The sequence below is a fragment of the Ranitomeya variabilis genome, chromosome 3 (genome assembly GCF_051348905.1).
Source record: "Ranitomeya variabilis isolate aRanVar5 chromosome 3, aRanVar5.hap1, whole genome shotgun sequence".
NCBI classification, from domain to species: Eukaryota; Metazoa; Chordata; class Amphibia; order Anura; family Dendrobatidae; genus Ranitomeya; species Ranitomeya variabilis.
Window position 1 is genome coordinate 619,923,693 of NC_135234.1, and position 18,636 is coordinate 619,942,328.

At 42.5% G+C, this 18,636-nt stretch overlaps 1 protein-coding gene across 1 annotated transcript in view; it reads right to left on the reverse strand.

Moving 5' to 3' along the window:
- Positions 1 to 1,754: 1,754 nt before the first annotated feature.
- The window catches only part of SUCLA2 (succinate-CoA ligase ADP-forming subunit beta), a 101,037-nt gene continuing 84,155 nt past the window's right edge, over positions 1,755 to 18,636 (reverse strand). Inside the window, exons 10-11 of the mRNA XM_077297392.1 lie at positions 10,661 to 10,749; positions 1,755 to 3,553 (exon numbers count right to left, since the gene is read on the reverse strand). Of these exons, the coding sequence (XP_077153507.1) occupies positions 3,479 to 3,553; positions 10,661 to 10,749 (164 nt within the window). The 3' untranslated portion in view covers positions 1,755 to 3,478. The remainder of the gene's footprint in view (positions 3,554 to 10,660; positions 10,750 to 18,636) is intronic.

Below are 18,636 nucleotides of genomic sequence, written 5' to 3' on the forward strand. Positions count from 1 at the left end.
GTGGCCACATCTCATATCAGCCTAACAGGATGACAGGTTCCCTTTAAGAATTACAATATTTGCATTGGAGAGCAGAAGAACAATAGAGAAGATCAAATAAACTGGATTCCTAAAACATTAAAATGCAGTTAAATCATATAATGCATTGGTGACATACCCATTATCAGCCCTAACATTAAAACCCAAGCAAATACAGGGAAAATATACAAACTCCCTGCTGATGTTGTCTGTTGTGGGATTTCTACCCACGATCCCAGCACTGCAAAAGGTCCACCAAGCTGTCCTGACTAATATTTGCAATTTTGAGACAATGCTACGAGACAATGCCTTATACTAGGCACCTACTGAAGTCCGTTCCTGAAGCTAATACGTCGTAAGCAGGAAAATGAACAAACGTAGTGATAGACAAATTTTGACCTGGTCAAAGAATCTCCAAAATGCAAAGTCTTCTTGAGTGTCTGTAGTATGCAGTGGCTATTAACTGCTAAATGTCTGCTTGGAGGGATAACCATGTGTGTGTGTGTGTACAGATTTGCTGTAAAAATTGTATAAAACTGTTTTGAAGAATTAAAGAACTACTTCAAGGAAGAGCTGCCTTGGTGGTACAAGGGGTCAGTTGGTTTCAGTGTTAGATTGCTCAGTATATACCTGAAATGAATATGCATTCTCTACAGAGTTTTAAACAGCAATTCTAAAATAAAGTCTTAATTTTATTTTCAATTATAACATATTAAGCCTGATCCATCTTTAACATGTTTTTCTTACATATTGGAATATTCAGAATTGTTAGGATTTAAAATCCCATTATGTTGTTGCTCTGTGTGAGATTATATTTTCAATAAAATTAGTTAAAATATCTTTTTATTTTTACATTACAATTTTATTACAAGATTTAAGGTAAACATTCTATACCTTTTATATGGAAAAGCATTCTGTGTGCAGTTTCCCCCAAGGAATACCTTCTGTCTTTAGCATTTTGTTAGATTTTACTTATCAGGTTCTAGACAGAGACTTGCCCTCTGACATTTTCTTATGTCTGTCTTCGATCTAGCATCTAAAGGCCTTGGAAGTTGTTCCCATTTTCACCCATAATGAAAGCAATAAGAAAAAAAATATTATATTTTTCTCAAAAATTCTGTTCTTTTATCTCTCTCCTAACCTGATTAGTATCTATCTTTTCCCTTGCCGAGACTTGCTTCATAGGGCGATGATAAAGTTTAGGTGAAGGCTAAAAAAAAAAAAAAAGTTCGTTGTTAAAAAGTCCATCTCACTTGTCTCATGGTCACTGTCCGTAAACCCTACCTAAAAGTGAAATGCCAAATCTTCATCTTATTTTTTATTTATATCTCCTATAAAAAAGGATTTCTTTAAAAGTAGAAAAAAATACACGGAAAGAACATAAACTGATTGTAAAGAATCTCACACAATGCCACCAAAATCTCCTTTCTGGGAACATGGTTATTATAACACAGCCATGACCTTCCTGTTGTATCGTAGTGGTGAGCGAGCGTGCTCGGATAAGCATGCTCGAGTGCTAATAGAGTGTCTTCGGTGTGCTCTAATACCAAGTTTGCGCTGCCAGAGCTGCATGTCTCAAAGCTGTTCGACAGCCACAACACATCCATGTATAGTGCCTGCTATGTATTTTCTGCCATGGATTGACGCATCTTTATACCAGAAAATGAAGGAAGTTTTAGCATTTTATAAATGTAATAACTGATGCCACAAGAGACAACAAACATAACCTCATAAGCTTTGACATTTACATTTTTATTGGTTGATATTCAATTCTGTCAAATGTAACATCTTTCACCCATGTTAAATAGGCTTCAAGATTGATCTCAAAATCAATTTATACATGTGCTGTATATACACAAGGTGGCTGGAGAAATGCGCTGATGAACATAGCGGTAAAGAGCATATAAAAGACAAGTTGCATACGGTGCACGATGCATCCTAATGTTCAGTGGTTTGAGAATTAGCAGAATATCACATATGCTCAATGTTACCTTACCCTATTTGTATTCAGAGTATGTGCAGAATATATAGGAACATATAAAAGCTGCTTGTCACTTTTTATTTTTACAAAAATAGCAGGAATTGGGACTAAGGTGAATAATTGAACTCAAACAATGTGACTTATTGAGAACTGGTCAAACAGGCCCTAAATATCTATAAAGCTGTGGTCACTAAAATAAAATAAAAAGTCTATAGTGACCTACAATAAAGTCAAACGTCAGCCTCTCGCATTGTGTTACTACTGGACATCAAGTAAAATTATTAATTTTATGGCTTTCTACCTTGGTTGGATCTAAACATAAATAATGGTAGCTTTCTTTAGATCTGTCAGGGATTCCATTGTATTATATGTCATGAACTGCATAGGAAACCTGTCAGACGATATGTCAATTAGATAATTTTACACTACAAAAGCAACGGAGGTCTTACAAAACCACTGTGTTACCATCAGAAAATGGCAGCATTCACACAACGTTAAAGAGCACCAATCACCAGTGTGAAGTCGCTCTTATTGTTTGAGAGAAGAACGAGCAGCCTCAGACTGGAGAACGTCTAAATAATATGATGTAAAAAAAAATCCCCCATTAAGAAACCAAATTTCTAGCAAAAAAGTGGTCCAAACTTTTGGATCTACGGATCCTGGCACGCAGAGCAGGATCCTACAACCCTCCGCGGTCCTCCTAGCAGTGAAAGAGCAAGATCTCATTTACTGCACTAAATCAGAGCTGTTGCACACCTTACTAAAAGGTTATCAAATGGTAATTGGCCCAATGAGGTTTCCATTTGGTAACAATTTCGAAAATTTACACTACAGCGTTGAGTTAGTGCTCCTCTCTCTTTCACAGTAATAGCTGCTGCACAAGGTTGAATGTCCTTTGGGTGAAGAACTTGAGATCTCCTTTTTTAATAGGTGCTACTTGACAAATTCACCAGAATGAAGCTGGCCACTCTTCTTAAATAAAAAGGGCAGCCCTTGACAACTATGGTAGGAACTGGCTGTCATTCCTAGCATGGTATGATGCACTAACGTAAAAGTAATGAAGTATCAGGTATGTACATTTAACACTTTGGATAGTAATGGCTTAAAGCAAAACTATAGCTGAAATACAAGATGTTCAATTATATCTTACAAGACAGAAAAATAAAGCGAGAAGATGGTCACTAGATGCCCTGGAAGGTGACCTCTTACATAATCCTATGGTGCATTCACCTTCCATATACAGTATATTGCTGGTTCTAACAACTTGTATCTCAGCATTGGCTTTAGTATTTCTTTACAACAGATAGGTGGTTATTGGAAAGATAAAGTCTATATATATATATGTGTGTGTGTGAAGGGATGTTGATTTCCAAAGCAGCATCGTTAAACACCAACCATTTTTAAAGCATATAATTAAAACCTAGACAAGAAGGAGAAAATAAACACAAATTCCCAAGCCAACAAAACGCCGGTACAGCATTAGATTGGTAACTGAAACTTCACGTCAACTTGAGCTTGTTTCGCCAGTGATACAATTTCTGACAGCTTTACAACCTAGAAAGAATGAAAGAAGATGTATTAGATTATGGCAACTCACAAAGAACCCTATGGGATGTTTCGGATGAGAACAGTCCACTTTATCTTCAAATATGTTTAAAAATAAATAATAAGTTGAATTTGTTAAATTATTTTTTATCTCTGTTAGTGACCCGTAACCATTTCCGACACAATTCTCAACACAAGAGAATTTCTTGCGTCGGCATCTCATCATGAGAGGCCTGCTTACTGCTCATTTCCTAGCATTTAGCTAAGCCAGCCCCTCCTCTGCCTATGTATTAGCTGCTATAGCCAAGAGGAGCTGACCTAAAAATAAATATGAGCAGTTGATTAGTCCCCTATAGGCACCAATGATAAGCCAAGGTAAATGTTCATCTGGGTAGAGCACAGAACTAAAAATGGCATTGCCAAAACCCAGAACTGTGCAGATGAGTAAAGATCAGGACATATTTGGGAACAAATAATCACAAACACATTTAACTGCATCCAGATCGTCCATAGAAAACAACTGGGCGGACCCGCTTCTAAAAAAAATTCACTGCATAGGAGTACAGCTACATGCCACCGTGTAGCTGCAAAAGTGTGGATCTGGCTGCTAGAGTCCCTATAGAAAAGGTATGCATGGTATTATTTATTATGCTTACTTATATATTGCCATCATATCCCACAGCACTTTACAGACATCATCGCTGTCCCCTTTGGGGCTCACAATCTAAACTCCCTATCAGTATGTGTTTAGAGAATAGGGGGAACCTGGAGAACCCAGAGGAAATCCACCCAAACACGGGGAGAACATACAAACTCCTTGCAGATGTTGTCCTTGGTGGGATTTGAACCCATGACCCCAACACTGCAAAGCAACAGTGCTAACCACTGATCCAAGGTATATTACAATCTGTACCTTCTCAACCTTATCAAGAAGTATTGAACATGAAGTAATAGGAAGCGTTCATGGCACTTCCTCCTCTATACACAGCAGTCATGTGATCACAGTGTATAAGGAGGGATCAGGAGATGTTGGGCTGTAAGAGACACAGACAGCTCTCTTATGCAGCTAGGAGGATAAATTATACTTGCACCTAGAGCCTTCTGACCTGAAAAACGTCTGTCCGGTCGCTCCATGTGACGTTGGACTAAATCCTCAAACTCAGGATGAGTGGAAAACACCTTATCAGGTTGCTTGAATTTCTTAAAAGACACCTTATGACCAGAAGTCAAGGTGGCTAGGTCCTCTACTCCCAGGGTTTGGTTAACGGCCTTGATGAGGCTGTCTACTGATTCCTGGTAATAAGGAGCCTCTAAATCAAGAGACCCTTCGGAATCATAGTCCGAACCGTGTTCACTCATTTCCGCAGGTGAGGGAGAACGAGAAACGGAACTCAAAGATGCAGATGCACCCGATGGCCCGGGAGACATCGTGTGGGTTTGTTTCCCCCGCGTCTGCCTAGAGGGAGCGCGGCCCCCTGCAGGCCGGAGGTTCATGTGAACTGGAGGACCTTTCCAAGACAGGCGAACCATTGTCCCTGGCCCCAGCCGGGGTCTTGAGCTCATCCAGGGAGAAGGGGCGTGCCCGGAAGGAGACTCGGCCAAAAAAGGCGGGACTTCCACCCGCAGCCTTAGACGCTGGGGACTAAAATAAGCAGCGCACGCCGAGGGAGGAGGTACCCAGAAGACAGCACTGGGATCTCCCCACAGCATGGCACCACTGCACCAGTCGAAATGACCCGCTCATCGGTACAGGAGCCCCCCCAGCCTCCCGCCAAATCTTAAGGTCAGAGAGACGTTATACATACAGTATATATATATGTAGGGACCGTCTGCCTCTTTTAATCATCACTGTCAGCGCATTGGTGATGAAGTGGAGGCTGCACGGACAGACCATGTATGCCTGTACAACCTACGGTTTCATTACCTTAGGGTGATCAGGGATTAGTCCGGCAAAAGGTCCCACGTTGCGGGAGAGGATACGTGGAGGAGACACTCCACGTGCTCGCCCGTTGTTGGTTTGGGCAGATCGGACCCCTTCACAAGGGTCCGTCACCCCTGTCTCTTCTTCATAAATAAAGGGGAAAAAAAAAATAGATCTGGGAAAACCCAGAGATGTGCCTCCTACAGACACTACGCATAAACTGGATCTGTCTGGGCCAGTGTCAGGGTGTATACTGCGGAGGAGGAGCTAATTTTTTTGTCTACTTAGTGTCAGCCACCTGGCGGCAGTAGCATACACCCACAGTCCTGTGTCCCCCAATGAGACGAAGGACAAAAAACATTTTTATTTCCCCAAACTAACCCTTTAATTTCATTTCTATTGGAATTACTATGCATTTCAGTCCTCAAAGAATGTGAGTTTTCAACTTCACTGAAAATTAGGGGGTGTATATCAAGTTAGAGATCAATGTACAGTGGAGACTGCGTAACTCTTTACACTGACAGTGGTCTTCTAGTTTCCACAGAAAAAAACAGTTCATAGGGATGTATAAACTAAGAAAGCAGCAACAATTAAAGGTATATTAAAATGTAAAAAGTCACATTGATATGGGATACATGAAGAGAAATAAAATCCATATACAGTAAATCTACTATATAATTGTCTAAGGGTCATCTCCGTATTTCTGTCTGTCTGTCTGTCACGGATATTCATTGGTCGCGGCCTCTGTCTGTCATGGAAATCCAAGTCGCTGATTGGTCGTGGCAAAACGCCCACAACCAATGCCACGACCAATCAGCGACGGCCATAGTCTGGCAGCGAAATGGCCGCTGCTTTACCGCCCTGCAGTCAACGCTGAGCGCTAACACAGGGTTAATGCCAGCGTTAACGGACCGCGGTGTAACGCACTCCATTAACTCAGCTATTAACCCTGTGTGACCAACTTTTTATTATTGATGCTGCCTATGCAGCATTAATAGTAAAAAGATCTAATGTTACAAATAATAATAATAATAATAATAATAATAATAAAAAAAGGTTATTCTCACCTTCGGACATTGCGTGCTGTCCTCGGCAGTGCAAGCGGCAGGTTCCGGTGCCAAGGATGCTATGCGAGAAGGACCTGCCATGACGTCACGGTCATGTGAAAGCGACGTCATCACAGGTCCAGCGCTCATACCAACCCTGGGACCGGAAGCTGCCGCGTGCACCGCACACAGGCGTCAGGACTTCACGGGGCCTTTGGCAGGTGAGTATATGTTTATTTTTTATTTTAAGTCTTTTTAACCACGCATATAGTGCCCACATTGCTATATACTACGTGGGCTGTGTTACATACTGCGTGGGCTCTGTTATGTACTACATCTCTGTGCTATATACTATGTAGCTGGGCAATATACAACGTGACTGTGCAATATACAACGAGACTGTCCAATATACTACGTGACTGTGCTATGTACTACGTGCTCTGTGTTATATACTACGTAGCTGTGCAATATACTATGTGGCTGTGTCGGTTCTGTTATATACTACGTCGACTGTGCAATATACTAAGTGACTGTTATATACTACGTGGCTGTGAAAAACACTACGTAGCTATGCAATATACTACGTGCCTCTACAATACACTATGTGGCTATGTTGTATACTACGTGGCTCTGCTATATACTACGTCGCTGACCAATATACTACATACCTGTGCAATACACTACGTGGCTATGTTATATACTACGTGGCTGTGTTATATACTATGTAGCTCTGCTATATACTACATACGCTGTGTTACATACTACGAAGCTCTGTTATATACTATGTAGCTATGTTATATACTACGTCGGTTGTGTTATATACTACGTCACTGTGCAATATAGTACGTAGCCTGTGCTACATACTACTTACATATTCTAGAATACCCGATACGTTAGAAACGGGCCACCATCTAGTTTCTACATAAAAAGCCAATACAAAAAAAGTGGTAGTATTTGGAAGTAACACCTGTGAATTAGTCCCAAACGTATCTTGCTATATTTTGCAGTTGGCAACACACCAACTGTTATTCTGCACAATTCTTCTGCCATGCATGACCTTGGCATGGCTGTGAGGCTTGTTCAATCAAAAAAAATAACCTCAAAACATCAAATGTACTTTGTAAAAAGTCAGCTACATTTATTTCCTCTCTCTTGGTCATGTTTAGCACAGCAGGGAGGCAGTATATTGTTCCCTCCATCACCAAGCCTCAGAAGAACAGACTGGCTCTTCCATTACAGACACAGTTCGCTCTTAAGTCCATTCTACTAATTAAGGCTGGTTTCATATTTGCGTCTTTGTGTGCAGCATTTGATCCGCATAGACCAACATGCATCATGCGTACATATATTTAAAGTGGTGTATGCAGGGACATGTGTTTGCATGTGTCGCTTCGCGGTGTGCTGCGGGGCGCGGCAAAAGCAACATGTTGCATTTTTGGAGGGGTCAAAAATCCATCAAATATGTGCATGCGGTTTAGTGCGTAAAAAAACGCACTACTGTCTATGGGAACGCACTGGTACGCAAGAACATGCGTACTTTAGACTGCGCATGTCCAGAAAATGTCACCGCCTCCACCATGCGGATAAAAAACGCAAACACATGCCAAAACGCATTTAAATGCATGCACACGCAGTGGGTTTTTTGCGTCATTCGTAAGATCATGCGGAGGCGTAAGCATACGTTTGCGAATGCAGATGATACGCTGCGCACAGAAACGCTAATGTGACCCTAGCCTAATACAACTGTGGAAACTGAAATTGGACTTAAAGAACTATGTGAAGAAGTTTCACCTGTTTTCCAAATCCGCACTGCCTTTTAGCTACTGAACTGCCATTTAGGAATCTCCTACAGGAGAAAGACAACATTTTCTATGAGTTACCTTAAGATGTTCAAAGTGCCTAGGGAAGAGAAATTCTCCCTTCATGGGAGGGGAGTCAAATGGCTCAATGCTCTTGGTATGATGGAATGCGGAATACAGTATATATATATATATATATATATATATATATATATATATATATATATATATATATATATATATATATATATATATACACAATTCTTAAAGGTTTATTTCCAAAATCGCATTATTTTCACAAAACATAGAAAATAATAAAGCCCAATATAAAAGTTTCTCTCTGGTACCTTTGTGTCTTTTTTTAAATCACTCAGTGAATCAAGCTTCGCATAGCTGAATGAGAAGTCCTACTACTATTACTATCTAGTAAAACTACATTTCACAACAGCACTTGCTTCTCCTTTGTGATGCATACCCCTCCCCCTCATGTGCTCCTGACTAGCCTCACGACTTTGAGTTATCAACAAGCTAATCTAAGCGTAGTATTCATCTTATGCATCCTCAGCTCGAGTACACCTTGCCTGACCAGTTTTTCTTTTCTCATGTACATCAGAATAGCTAAAGTGTGGTTTTTCATCATTAACTCGTCCCAGCAAAGATCAACTGCAACAACACCCTGAAAACACCATCCCCACCGTCAAACATAGTGATAGTTTGACAACAGTAGTATGTATGACAACATCAAGCTGTTGGGATGCTTTTCTTCAGAATGGACAAAGAAACTGCTGAGAGTTGATGGGAAGATGGATTGAGCTAAATACAGGGTGACCATGGAGGAAAACCTGTTAGAGGCTGCAAAAGACTCTTGAGACTGGAGAGTATATTCACCTTCAGGCAGGACCACCAGCCTAAACATAGTGCTAGAGCTACAATGGAATGTTTTAGATCAAACCATATTCATGTGTGTGAATGGCCCAGCCACAGTCCAAACCTAAAGCCCATTGAGAATCTGTGGCAAGATTTAGAAATGGCAATTCACAGACGCATCCAGTCTCATAGAGCTAGAGCAAGTTTGCAAAGAATATATAAAAATGTCAGCCTCTAGAACCTGATAGAGACATAACCCATCGCAGTAGAAGCTCCGGTCTATGCTGGCAGGATGCCAGTTGAGAGACTGCCCTACATAAAATCAACCACGGCCCTCTAAACTATAGAATGGTTTTAATGGCATCCTTAGAAGGGTGGTATGTGCAAAACATGGCAGATTGGTGGAGGTCCCACCGCTGAAACCTGCCACTGATGGCCAGAATGTGGCACTTTTATCCCCGTTAGAATGGAGGGGCTTATGGTCAACCTCTGGTCCCTTCATTCCCTATGGGAAACTGCCATAAAAAATGCTGAGTGCTCTGCAGCAAGCACTTTATCATGCTACGATGGTCATATTGATAGGATTTGGTGCTCTGAAACAGGAATATGAAAGCTCCAAAACCAATAAAATATATTATGAATCAGTATAAAATTTCATAACTATTTATTTAAAACTTAAGAGTAACACGCTGAAAATATTTTTTATAAGTGGATGTCTATGGCAAGTGTTCAGTTCTGAAAAGTTTGAAAGTCATGTCTTCATAAACAGAAAAAAAAAACTATGAATATACATTAAAATTCAATTTCAAACATTTTGTGTCAATTAAAAATGCATTCTTATTCAGCTAGACTTTCTATCTCACAGCGGATGGCTCTGAAGTACTTCTGTGATATGGAAAAAATCCCACAGAAAGTGGTGTGTTTGTATACAAGCTGAACAGTCCAGGAGAACATAACATGTGAAGTAATTACACGCGGATGGCTCTGAAGTACTTCTGTGATATGGAAAAAATCCCACAGAAAGTGGTGTGTTTGTATACAAGCTGAACAGTCCAGGAGAACATAACATGTGAAGTAATTACACGCCACTTAAAGTTGGAAAGAAACAAAATAGATAGAATTACTTTTGTGGAGCCTGCTGAAATTACATTTCTTCCATAGAGTTGTAGGGATGCATATTTAACCCTAAAAAGGGATTTTTAAGTGATCACCAATAAATGTAGTATTAACTAATTTCTAAATCTATTAAAGTGGAACAAAAAAACGTTCATGCACCCATGAGAAATCATCCAGACTTAACAAACGCACAGTCAGGTTGGAATAACTCAAAGTGAAGGGCCTACAGTGATATCAGCACCATTGTGCATGCTGAGCTGAAGATATGATCTCTCCAAGCGTCTAATCGGATAAGCCAGGTTCAGAGGACATAAAATCTAAAGCTCTTTCTCAGAGAGGTCAATGCTAGAAAGTTCTTAACAATTACCATTTTCGCAGCTTCATCCAGATCATCACATGCCAGTATTTTCAATCCGCTGGCGGTTATCAGTGCTTTGGCATCATCAACTCTAGTACCTGAGGGGAAAAAAAGGCAAACTAACTTAGTAAAAAAATAAAGTTCTCACTAAACCAAAACCTGTTCTTTAGTTTAGAAATTATAGAAGGAAACTATTTCCTTCAGAGCCTCGATCTCCGATTCCATCATATTAAACAGGAAACAAAAGAGCTACATGCCGCGATACTCTTCTCCCGTCAAAATAACGGACAACTTGGCAGAACTCGACAGACCCCTTTATAAGTAATTGGGGCCATCGGGCATTGTCACAATGGATCCAGCAGATGTGATCAGAGCATTAAAAGGTGCTGTTCCATAAACATATCAGTTATCCACAAGATAAGTGATAAATGTATGATCGCTGGGGACTAGTCTTGAGCATTCCGATACCGCAAGTATCGGGTATCGGCCGATACTTGCGGTATCGGAATTCCGATACCGAGATCCGATACTTTTGTGGTATCGGGAATCGGAAGTTCCCAGTGTATGGTTCCCAGGGTCTGAAGGAGAGGAAACTCTCCTTCAGGCCCTGGGATCCATATCCATGTAAAAAATAAAGAATTAAAATAAAAAATAGGGATATACTCACCCTCTGACGTGCCCTGGTAGTAACCGGCAGCCTGCTTTGCTTAAAATGAGCGCGTTCAGCACCTTCCATGATGTCACGGCTTCTGATTGGTCGCGTGCCGCTCGTGACCGTCACGCGACCAATCACAAGCCGTGACGTCATTCTCAGGTCCTAAATTCCTAATTCTAGGAATTTAGGACCTGAGAATGACGTCACGGCTTGTGATTGGTCGCCTGGCGGTCACATGAGCGGCACGCGACCAATCAGAAGCCGTGACGTCATGGAAGGCCCTAAACACGCTCATTTTAAGCAAAGAAGGCTGCCGGTTAACAGCGGTGAGGTGCAGGGGCCTCCGGAGAGGTGAGTATATCAATATTTTTTATTTTAATTCTTTATTTTACACATTAATATGGATCCCAGGGCCTGAAGGAGAGTTTCCTCTCCTTCAGACCCTGGGAACCATCAGGATACCTTCCGATACTTGGTGTCCCATTGACTTGTATTGGTATCGGGTATCGGTATCGGCGATATCCGATACTTTTCGGGTATCGGCCGATACTATCCGATACCGATACTTTCAAGTATTGGACGGTATCGCTCAACACTACTGGGGACCGATCACATGAACAGGGAAATGAAAGTCTCTATAAGAACAGATCAGTAGTGAGCATGTGTGACCATTGCTCCATTCACTGTGTATAGAAGTGGTGGTTGCACATGCTCCCTAGTGCTCTATTCACACAGGGGACTTTGATAGCTCTTCATTTTTGTGACTACTGGAAGTCTCAGCAGTCAGAGAATAAACTATCATACATTTATTATTATTTATTTATTTACATAGCACCATTAATTCCATGGTGCTGTACATGAGAATGGGTTACATCAAAATACAAATATCACTTACAGTAAATAAACTAACAATGACAGACTGATACAGAGGAGAGAGGACCCTGCCCTTGTGGGCTTAAATTCTACAGGATTATGGGGAAGGAGACAGTAGGTCGGGGGTTGCAGTAGCTTCGATGGTGTTGAGGTGGCCGTGTGGTCATTACAGGTTGTAAGCTTCTTTGAAGAGGTGGGTTTTCAGGTTTCTTTTGAAGGATCCAAATGTGGTGGATAACCGGACGTGTTGGGGCACAGAATTCCAGAGGATGGGAGATATTCGGGAGAAGTCTTGGAGGCGATTGGGTGAGGAGCGAATAAGCGTGGAGGAGAGAAGGAGGTCTTGGGAGGACCGGAGATTACGTGAGGGAAGATATTGAGAGATTAGTCCAGAGATATATGGAGGAGAAAGGTTATGGATGGATCTGTAGGTCAGTGTTAGTAGTTTAAACTGGATACGCTGGGAAATTGGGAGCCAGTGAAGGGATTTGCAAAGGGGGAAGCAGGAGTGTAGCGAGGAGAGAGATTAATTAGTCGGGCAGCAGAGTTAAGGACGGACTGGAGGGGTGCGAGAGTGTTAGAAGGTAGGCCACAGAGGAGGATGCTGCAGTAGTCGAGGCGGGAGATGATTAGGGCATGCACAAGCATTTTGGTAGAGAGGGTTGAGGAAAGGACGGATTCTGGAAATATTTTTGAGCTGGAGGCGACAGGAGGTGGAGAGAGCTTGGATGTGCTATATTTAGAATATATAATGTGGATGTGCGATAAATTGTTTATGGGATAATCCCTTTAGTCCTACAGGTTCAAGGATTCTACAGCTGGGACAAAACATGTTGGGATAATAAGATACACTATTGTGGAAATTCAAAAGATCTAAACTGGGCTGTTACTGTATGTATAAAACTAAAAAAACATGTCTGGTAGCATACTTTGTGTGTACGATGTTATGAGCAATTACCAATTACTGCATTTTCCATATATGTTTGTAAAGCTTATTGGTGACTCATCTCCAAGGACTGAACAGTCTGTATTGATGTTTCTATTCTATCCCTCACCTACAACCCCTCCAATTAATCTTTGCTCTCCTTCTACATCATCTCATCTTCTTCTTCTTTTCCCATTTGTCCATTGTACAGACAAAAACAAGCCTCCAGAATAAAGGTCATATGATTAGGTGCACAGATTGGAACAACATTAAATCCCAGCATTTTATAGAGGCCTCTTGTGTTCTAGCACTCAACACTCGGAAAATAAATTTATCCGTAAAGCAAAATGTGCTTATGCCATTTATCTTTCAACTAAAAAAAACAAAACACATTTTATGCCCAAACGTTGAAAAAGAATGCAAAGGAAATCAATGGGGGCAAAATATGTATAATCATTTGATATTCATATTAGGCTGGGGTCACACCTGGCGTAAGACAATACGCCACGTATTATACGTCCGTACTACGGCCGTAATACGGAGAAATGTTCCCAAAATATTGATCCGTAGTCAGGGTGTGTCAGCGTATTTTGCGCATGGCATCCTCCGTATGTAATCCGTATGGCATCCGCACTGCGAGATTTTCGCGCAGGCTTGCAAAACCGACATCTAATGGATTTATTTGCTCAAATGTTCATTAAAACATATATACAGTATATATATATACAGTATATATATATATATACAGTATATATATATATATATATATATATATATATATATATATATATATACACACACACTCACCGGCCACTTTATTAGGTACACCATGCTAGTAACGGGTTGGACCCCTTTTGCCTTCAGAACTGCCTCAATTGTTCGTGGCATAGATTCAACAAGGTGCTGGAAGCATTCCTCAGAGATTTTGGTCCATATTGACATGATGGCATCACACAGTTGCCGCAGATTTGTCGGCTGCACATCCCAAAGATGCTCCATACAAGGCAGGATGGATCCATGCTTTCATGTTGTTTACGCCAAATTCTGACCCTACCATCCGAATGTCGCAGCAGAAATCGAGACTCATCAGACCAAGCAACGTTTTTCCAATCTTCTACTGTCCAATTTCGATGAGCTTGTACAAATTGTAGCCTCAGTTTCCTGTTCTTAGCTGAAAGGAGTGGTACCCGGTGTGGTCTTCTGCTGCTGTAGCCCATCTGCCTCAAAGTTCGATGCACTGTGCGTTCAGAGATGCTCTTAGGCCTACCTTGGTTGTAACGGGTGGCGATTTGAGTCACTGTTGCCTTTCTATCAGCTCGAACCAGTCTGCCCATTCTCCTCTGACCTCTGGCATCAACAAGGCATTTCCGCCCACAGAACTGCCGCTCACTGGATTTTTTTTCTTTTTCGGACCATTCTCTGTAAACCCTAGAGATGGTTGTGCGTGAAAATCCCAGTAGATCAGCAGTTTCTGAAATACTCAGACCAGCCCTTCTGGCACCAACAACCATGCCACGTTCAAAGGCACTCAAATCACCTTTCTTCCCCATACTGATGCTCGGTTTGAACTGCAGGAGATTGTCTTGACCATGTCTACATGCCTAAATGCACTGAGTTGCCGCCATGTGATTGGCTGATTAGAAATTAAGTGTTAACAAGAAGTTGGACAGGTGTACCTAATAAAGTGGCCAGTGAGTGTATATATGTCATTGAGACACATATATATATATTCTGTATTTAGATGTCATTCAGCGCGATATCTGTGATAAGCCTGTAATTCAATTGCCGGCTTTTCATTTCTCCTGCACAAACCCGACATGATATGAGACATGGTTTACATACAGTAAACCATCTCATATCCCCCTTTTTTTTGCATATTCCACACTACTAATATTAGTAGTGTGTATGTGCAAAATTTCAGCGCTGTAGCTGCTAAAATAAAGGGTTAAATGGCGGAAAAAATTGGCGTGGGCTCCCGCGCAATTTTCTCCGCCAGAATGGTAAAGCCAGTGACTGAGGGCAGATATTAATAGCCAGGAGAGGGTCCATGGTTATTGGCCCCCCGTGGCTAAAAACATCTGCCCCCAGCCACCCCAGAAAAGGCACATCTGGAAGATGCGCCTATTCTGGCACTTGGCCACTCTCTTCCCACTCCCTGTAGCGGTGGGATATGGGGTAATGAAGGGTTAATGCCACCTTGATATTGTAAGGTGACATTAAGCCAGATTAATAATGGAGAGGCGTCAATTATGACACCTATCCATTATTAATCCAATTGTATGAAAGGGTTAAAAAACACACACACACACGATTTAAAAGTATTTTAATGAAATAAACACAGCGTTTGTTTTAAATAATTTATTGCTCTCTCAATCCATCAGCAACACCCTCGCTTGGCAAAATAATAAACGCACAAGATACATACCCTCAGCTGAACCGTCACGTCCCACGAAGTAATCCATCTGAAGGGGTTAAAATATTTTACAGGCAGGAGCCCTGCTAATGCAGCTGTGCTCCGTGCCTGTAATCCCCGGCGAATGAATGAAATGTAGGTCATTGACCTATATTTCCTTCAGTCGCGGTGATGCGCCCCCTGGTGGATGTCCTCATATGACCTGGAGCGTGGGAAAAAGTTCCCAGGCTGCAGTTCATGAGAACATCCACCAGAGGGTGCCTCACCGCGACTGAATGTAAGTATAGATCACTCTGCTTTCCTTTCAGCACCCGGGGATTACAGGCACGAGCGAGTGGTTTATCGCAGCTCGTGCCTGTAATATTAGTTAACCCCTTCAGATGGATTACCTCGTTGGACGTGACAGTTCAGCTGAGGGTATGTATCTTGTGCGTTTATTATTTTGCCAAGCGAGGGTGTTGCTGATGGATTGAGAGAGCAATAAATTATTAAAACAACCGCTGTGTTTATTTCATTAAAATACTCTTAAATCATCTGTGTGTGTGTTTTTTAACCCTTTCATACAATTGGATTAATAATGGATAGGTGTCATAATTGACGCCTCTCCATTATTAATCTGGCTTAATGTCACCTTACAATAGCAAGGTGGCATTAACCCTTCATTACCCCATATCCCACCGCTACAGGGAGTGGGGAGAGAGTGGCCAAGTGCCAGAATAGGCGCATCTTCCAGATGTGCCTTTCCTGGGGTGACTGGGGGCAGATGTTTGTAGCCAGGGGGGGGGGGGCAATAACCATGGACCCTCTCCTGGCTATTAATATCTGCCCTCAGTCACTGGCTTTACCATTCTGGCGGAGAAAATTGCGCGGGAGCCCACGCCAATTTTTTCCGCCATTTAACCCTTTATTTTAGCAGCTACAGCGCTGAAATTTTGCACATACACACTACTAACATTAGTAGTGTGCAATATGCAAAAAAAATGGGGATATGAGATGGTTTACTGTATGTAAACCATGTCTCATATCCTGTCGGGTTTGTGCAGGAGAAATGAAAAGCCGGCAATTGAATTACCGACTTTTCACTAACACCGCTACGTATTTCTCGCAAGTCACACTGCTGGTCCGTGTGGAATCCCTATTTTTCTCGCCCCCATAGACTTTCATTGGCGATTTTTTTGCGCAATACGCTGACAAACGCAGCATGCTGCGATTTTGTACGGCCGTAGAAAGCCGTATATTACGGATCCGTAATATACGGCTGATAGGAGCAGCCCCATTGAGAATAATTGTGCCGTATGTTATGCGAGTTTTACGGACGTAGTTTCTGCGCTCTTACGTCCGTAAAACACGCATGTGTGACCCCGGCCTTACTAGAACCTTTTACAGTAATTTAGTGGGAAGCAATACATCAAGACCAGTATTTGCCACTAAGCACCAAAGGCCCTTTGCTTAGGGCAGCAAGCTGCTGGGGGCGGCGCTTGGGTCAAGATTTAAAAAATAAATCTCCCTTCTTCAGAATAAGAAAATCAGCGTCTTTCTGGAGGAGACCTGCCACATTCATTTGTATTCAATTTTTAAAACGCAAACATAAATGATCCTTCGTGCGTGTCAGCATTCCCGGGGTCAGTGGAGCTCCTATCAACTCTCTGATCCGACATGCAACATTGGCATGCACATGCTCACGTCCCGACAGCGCGATGAGAGGCCTCGCAGAGACAATTACTCTGGGCATGCGGAAAAGCAGACCGACAGGCTACACATGCAGTATATAAAACCATATGAGATTTGGTCCTTGTAGATATGGTGCCCCGCAAATGCTAGAATCAGAGCTACTAGATAGGCTGCAGTAAAACAGATATTGCAGCTGTCAGGCTGGGGAGAGTAGCACTTACCCCAGTCCTGTGTCCCCGTCCGTCCTGTGGAACCTGTCACAAGGCGATGCATCAGTGCTGACTTTCTTAATGGAGCGCTCCATTGGTGGGCAGTACCGCCGGAAATGGCGGCATTGCGGCCTATAGGAGGCCAGCCAGGGCCTAAATTTTTTCCCCAGTGTTCGGTGAGGATGAGGGGCAGATGACGAGGCCTGAAGGGGCAGGGCTTCCGCCCGTGACCTAGTATGTCAGAAGCCGGGGACTAGATTAGTCGGCCCCCATCCGACCGGAAGTTGACGGTGGGATATCCGGCGAGGCAAGTAGCCAAAAAAAAACGCGGCGCCGCTGACAGCTGAAAGTCCGCAGCGCCACCAGCAACAGAAAGGCCGCGGCGCCCGCTGCCCTCCATGATGCGCTGCTGCCACAGGAGCCCCCCACGCGAGGATCCTAAGGTTAGAGGGGGCTGTATAAAGGACAGTGCAGGCACCCTAACTCCATCTTCCTTTCAGGGGATGAGGAGAGGGACCGTCCGCCTCCTTCTATCACCGCTGTCTAAGCATTGGTGATGCAGTGGGGGCTGCACGGACTGCACATATGCACCTGTACAGCCTAGGGATTCGTTACTTTAGGGTGGTCAGTGCCAAGTCTGGCAAGTGGTCCCACGTTGCGGGAAAGGATACGTGGAGATGACACTCCACGTGCTTGCCCGTTGATGGTTTGGGGAGGGTCCGTCGCCCCTGTCTCGCTTCCAAGGCGCAGAGAAAAAAATATGGGAGGTCTGGAAACCAGACCCCTGTGCCTCCTTCAGACACTAAGCATGAACTGGGTTCGCCTTCAGCCAGTGTCAGGGTGTACGTCGGAGGAGTTAAACTTATTTTATGTTTACTTAGTGTCAGCCTCCTGGCGGCAGTAGCATAAACCCACAGTCCTGTGTCCCCCAATGAGGCGAAGGAGAAAGAAAGCATTTAGAGAATAAAAGGAAGTAGGTAGTGATGAAGCATTAAATACAGAAAATTAAATAAATTCAGTAAAAAGCAAATCAATGCAGCAAAGATTGATACAGAGAGACTCATTGCCAGAGAGTAAAAATAATCCCCAAATATTCTATAACTACATAAATAGTAAAATCAAAAAAAGGAAAGCAGCACAAAACAACTGAAAAAAAGTGGACTTTAATGCCTGAACGGCGTGGCAACGTTTCAGATGTAATATCCATTTTCAAGCCTTAAAAATAGTGTGGGTGAAATG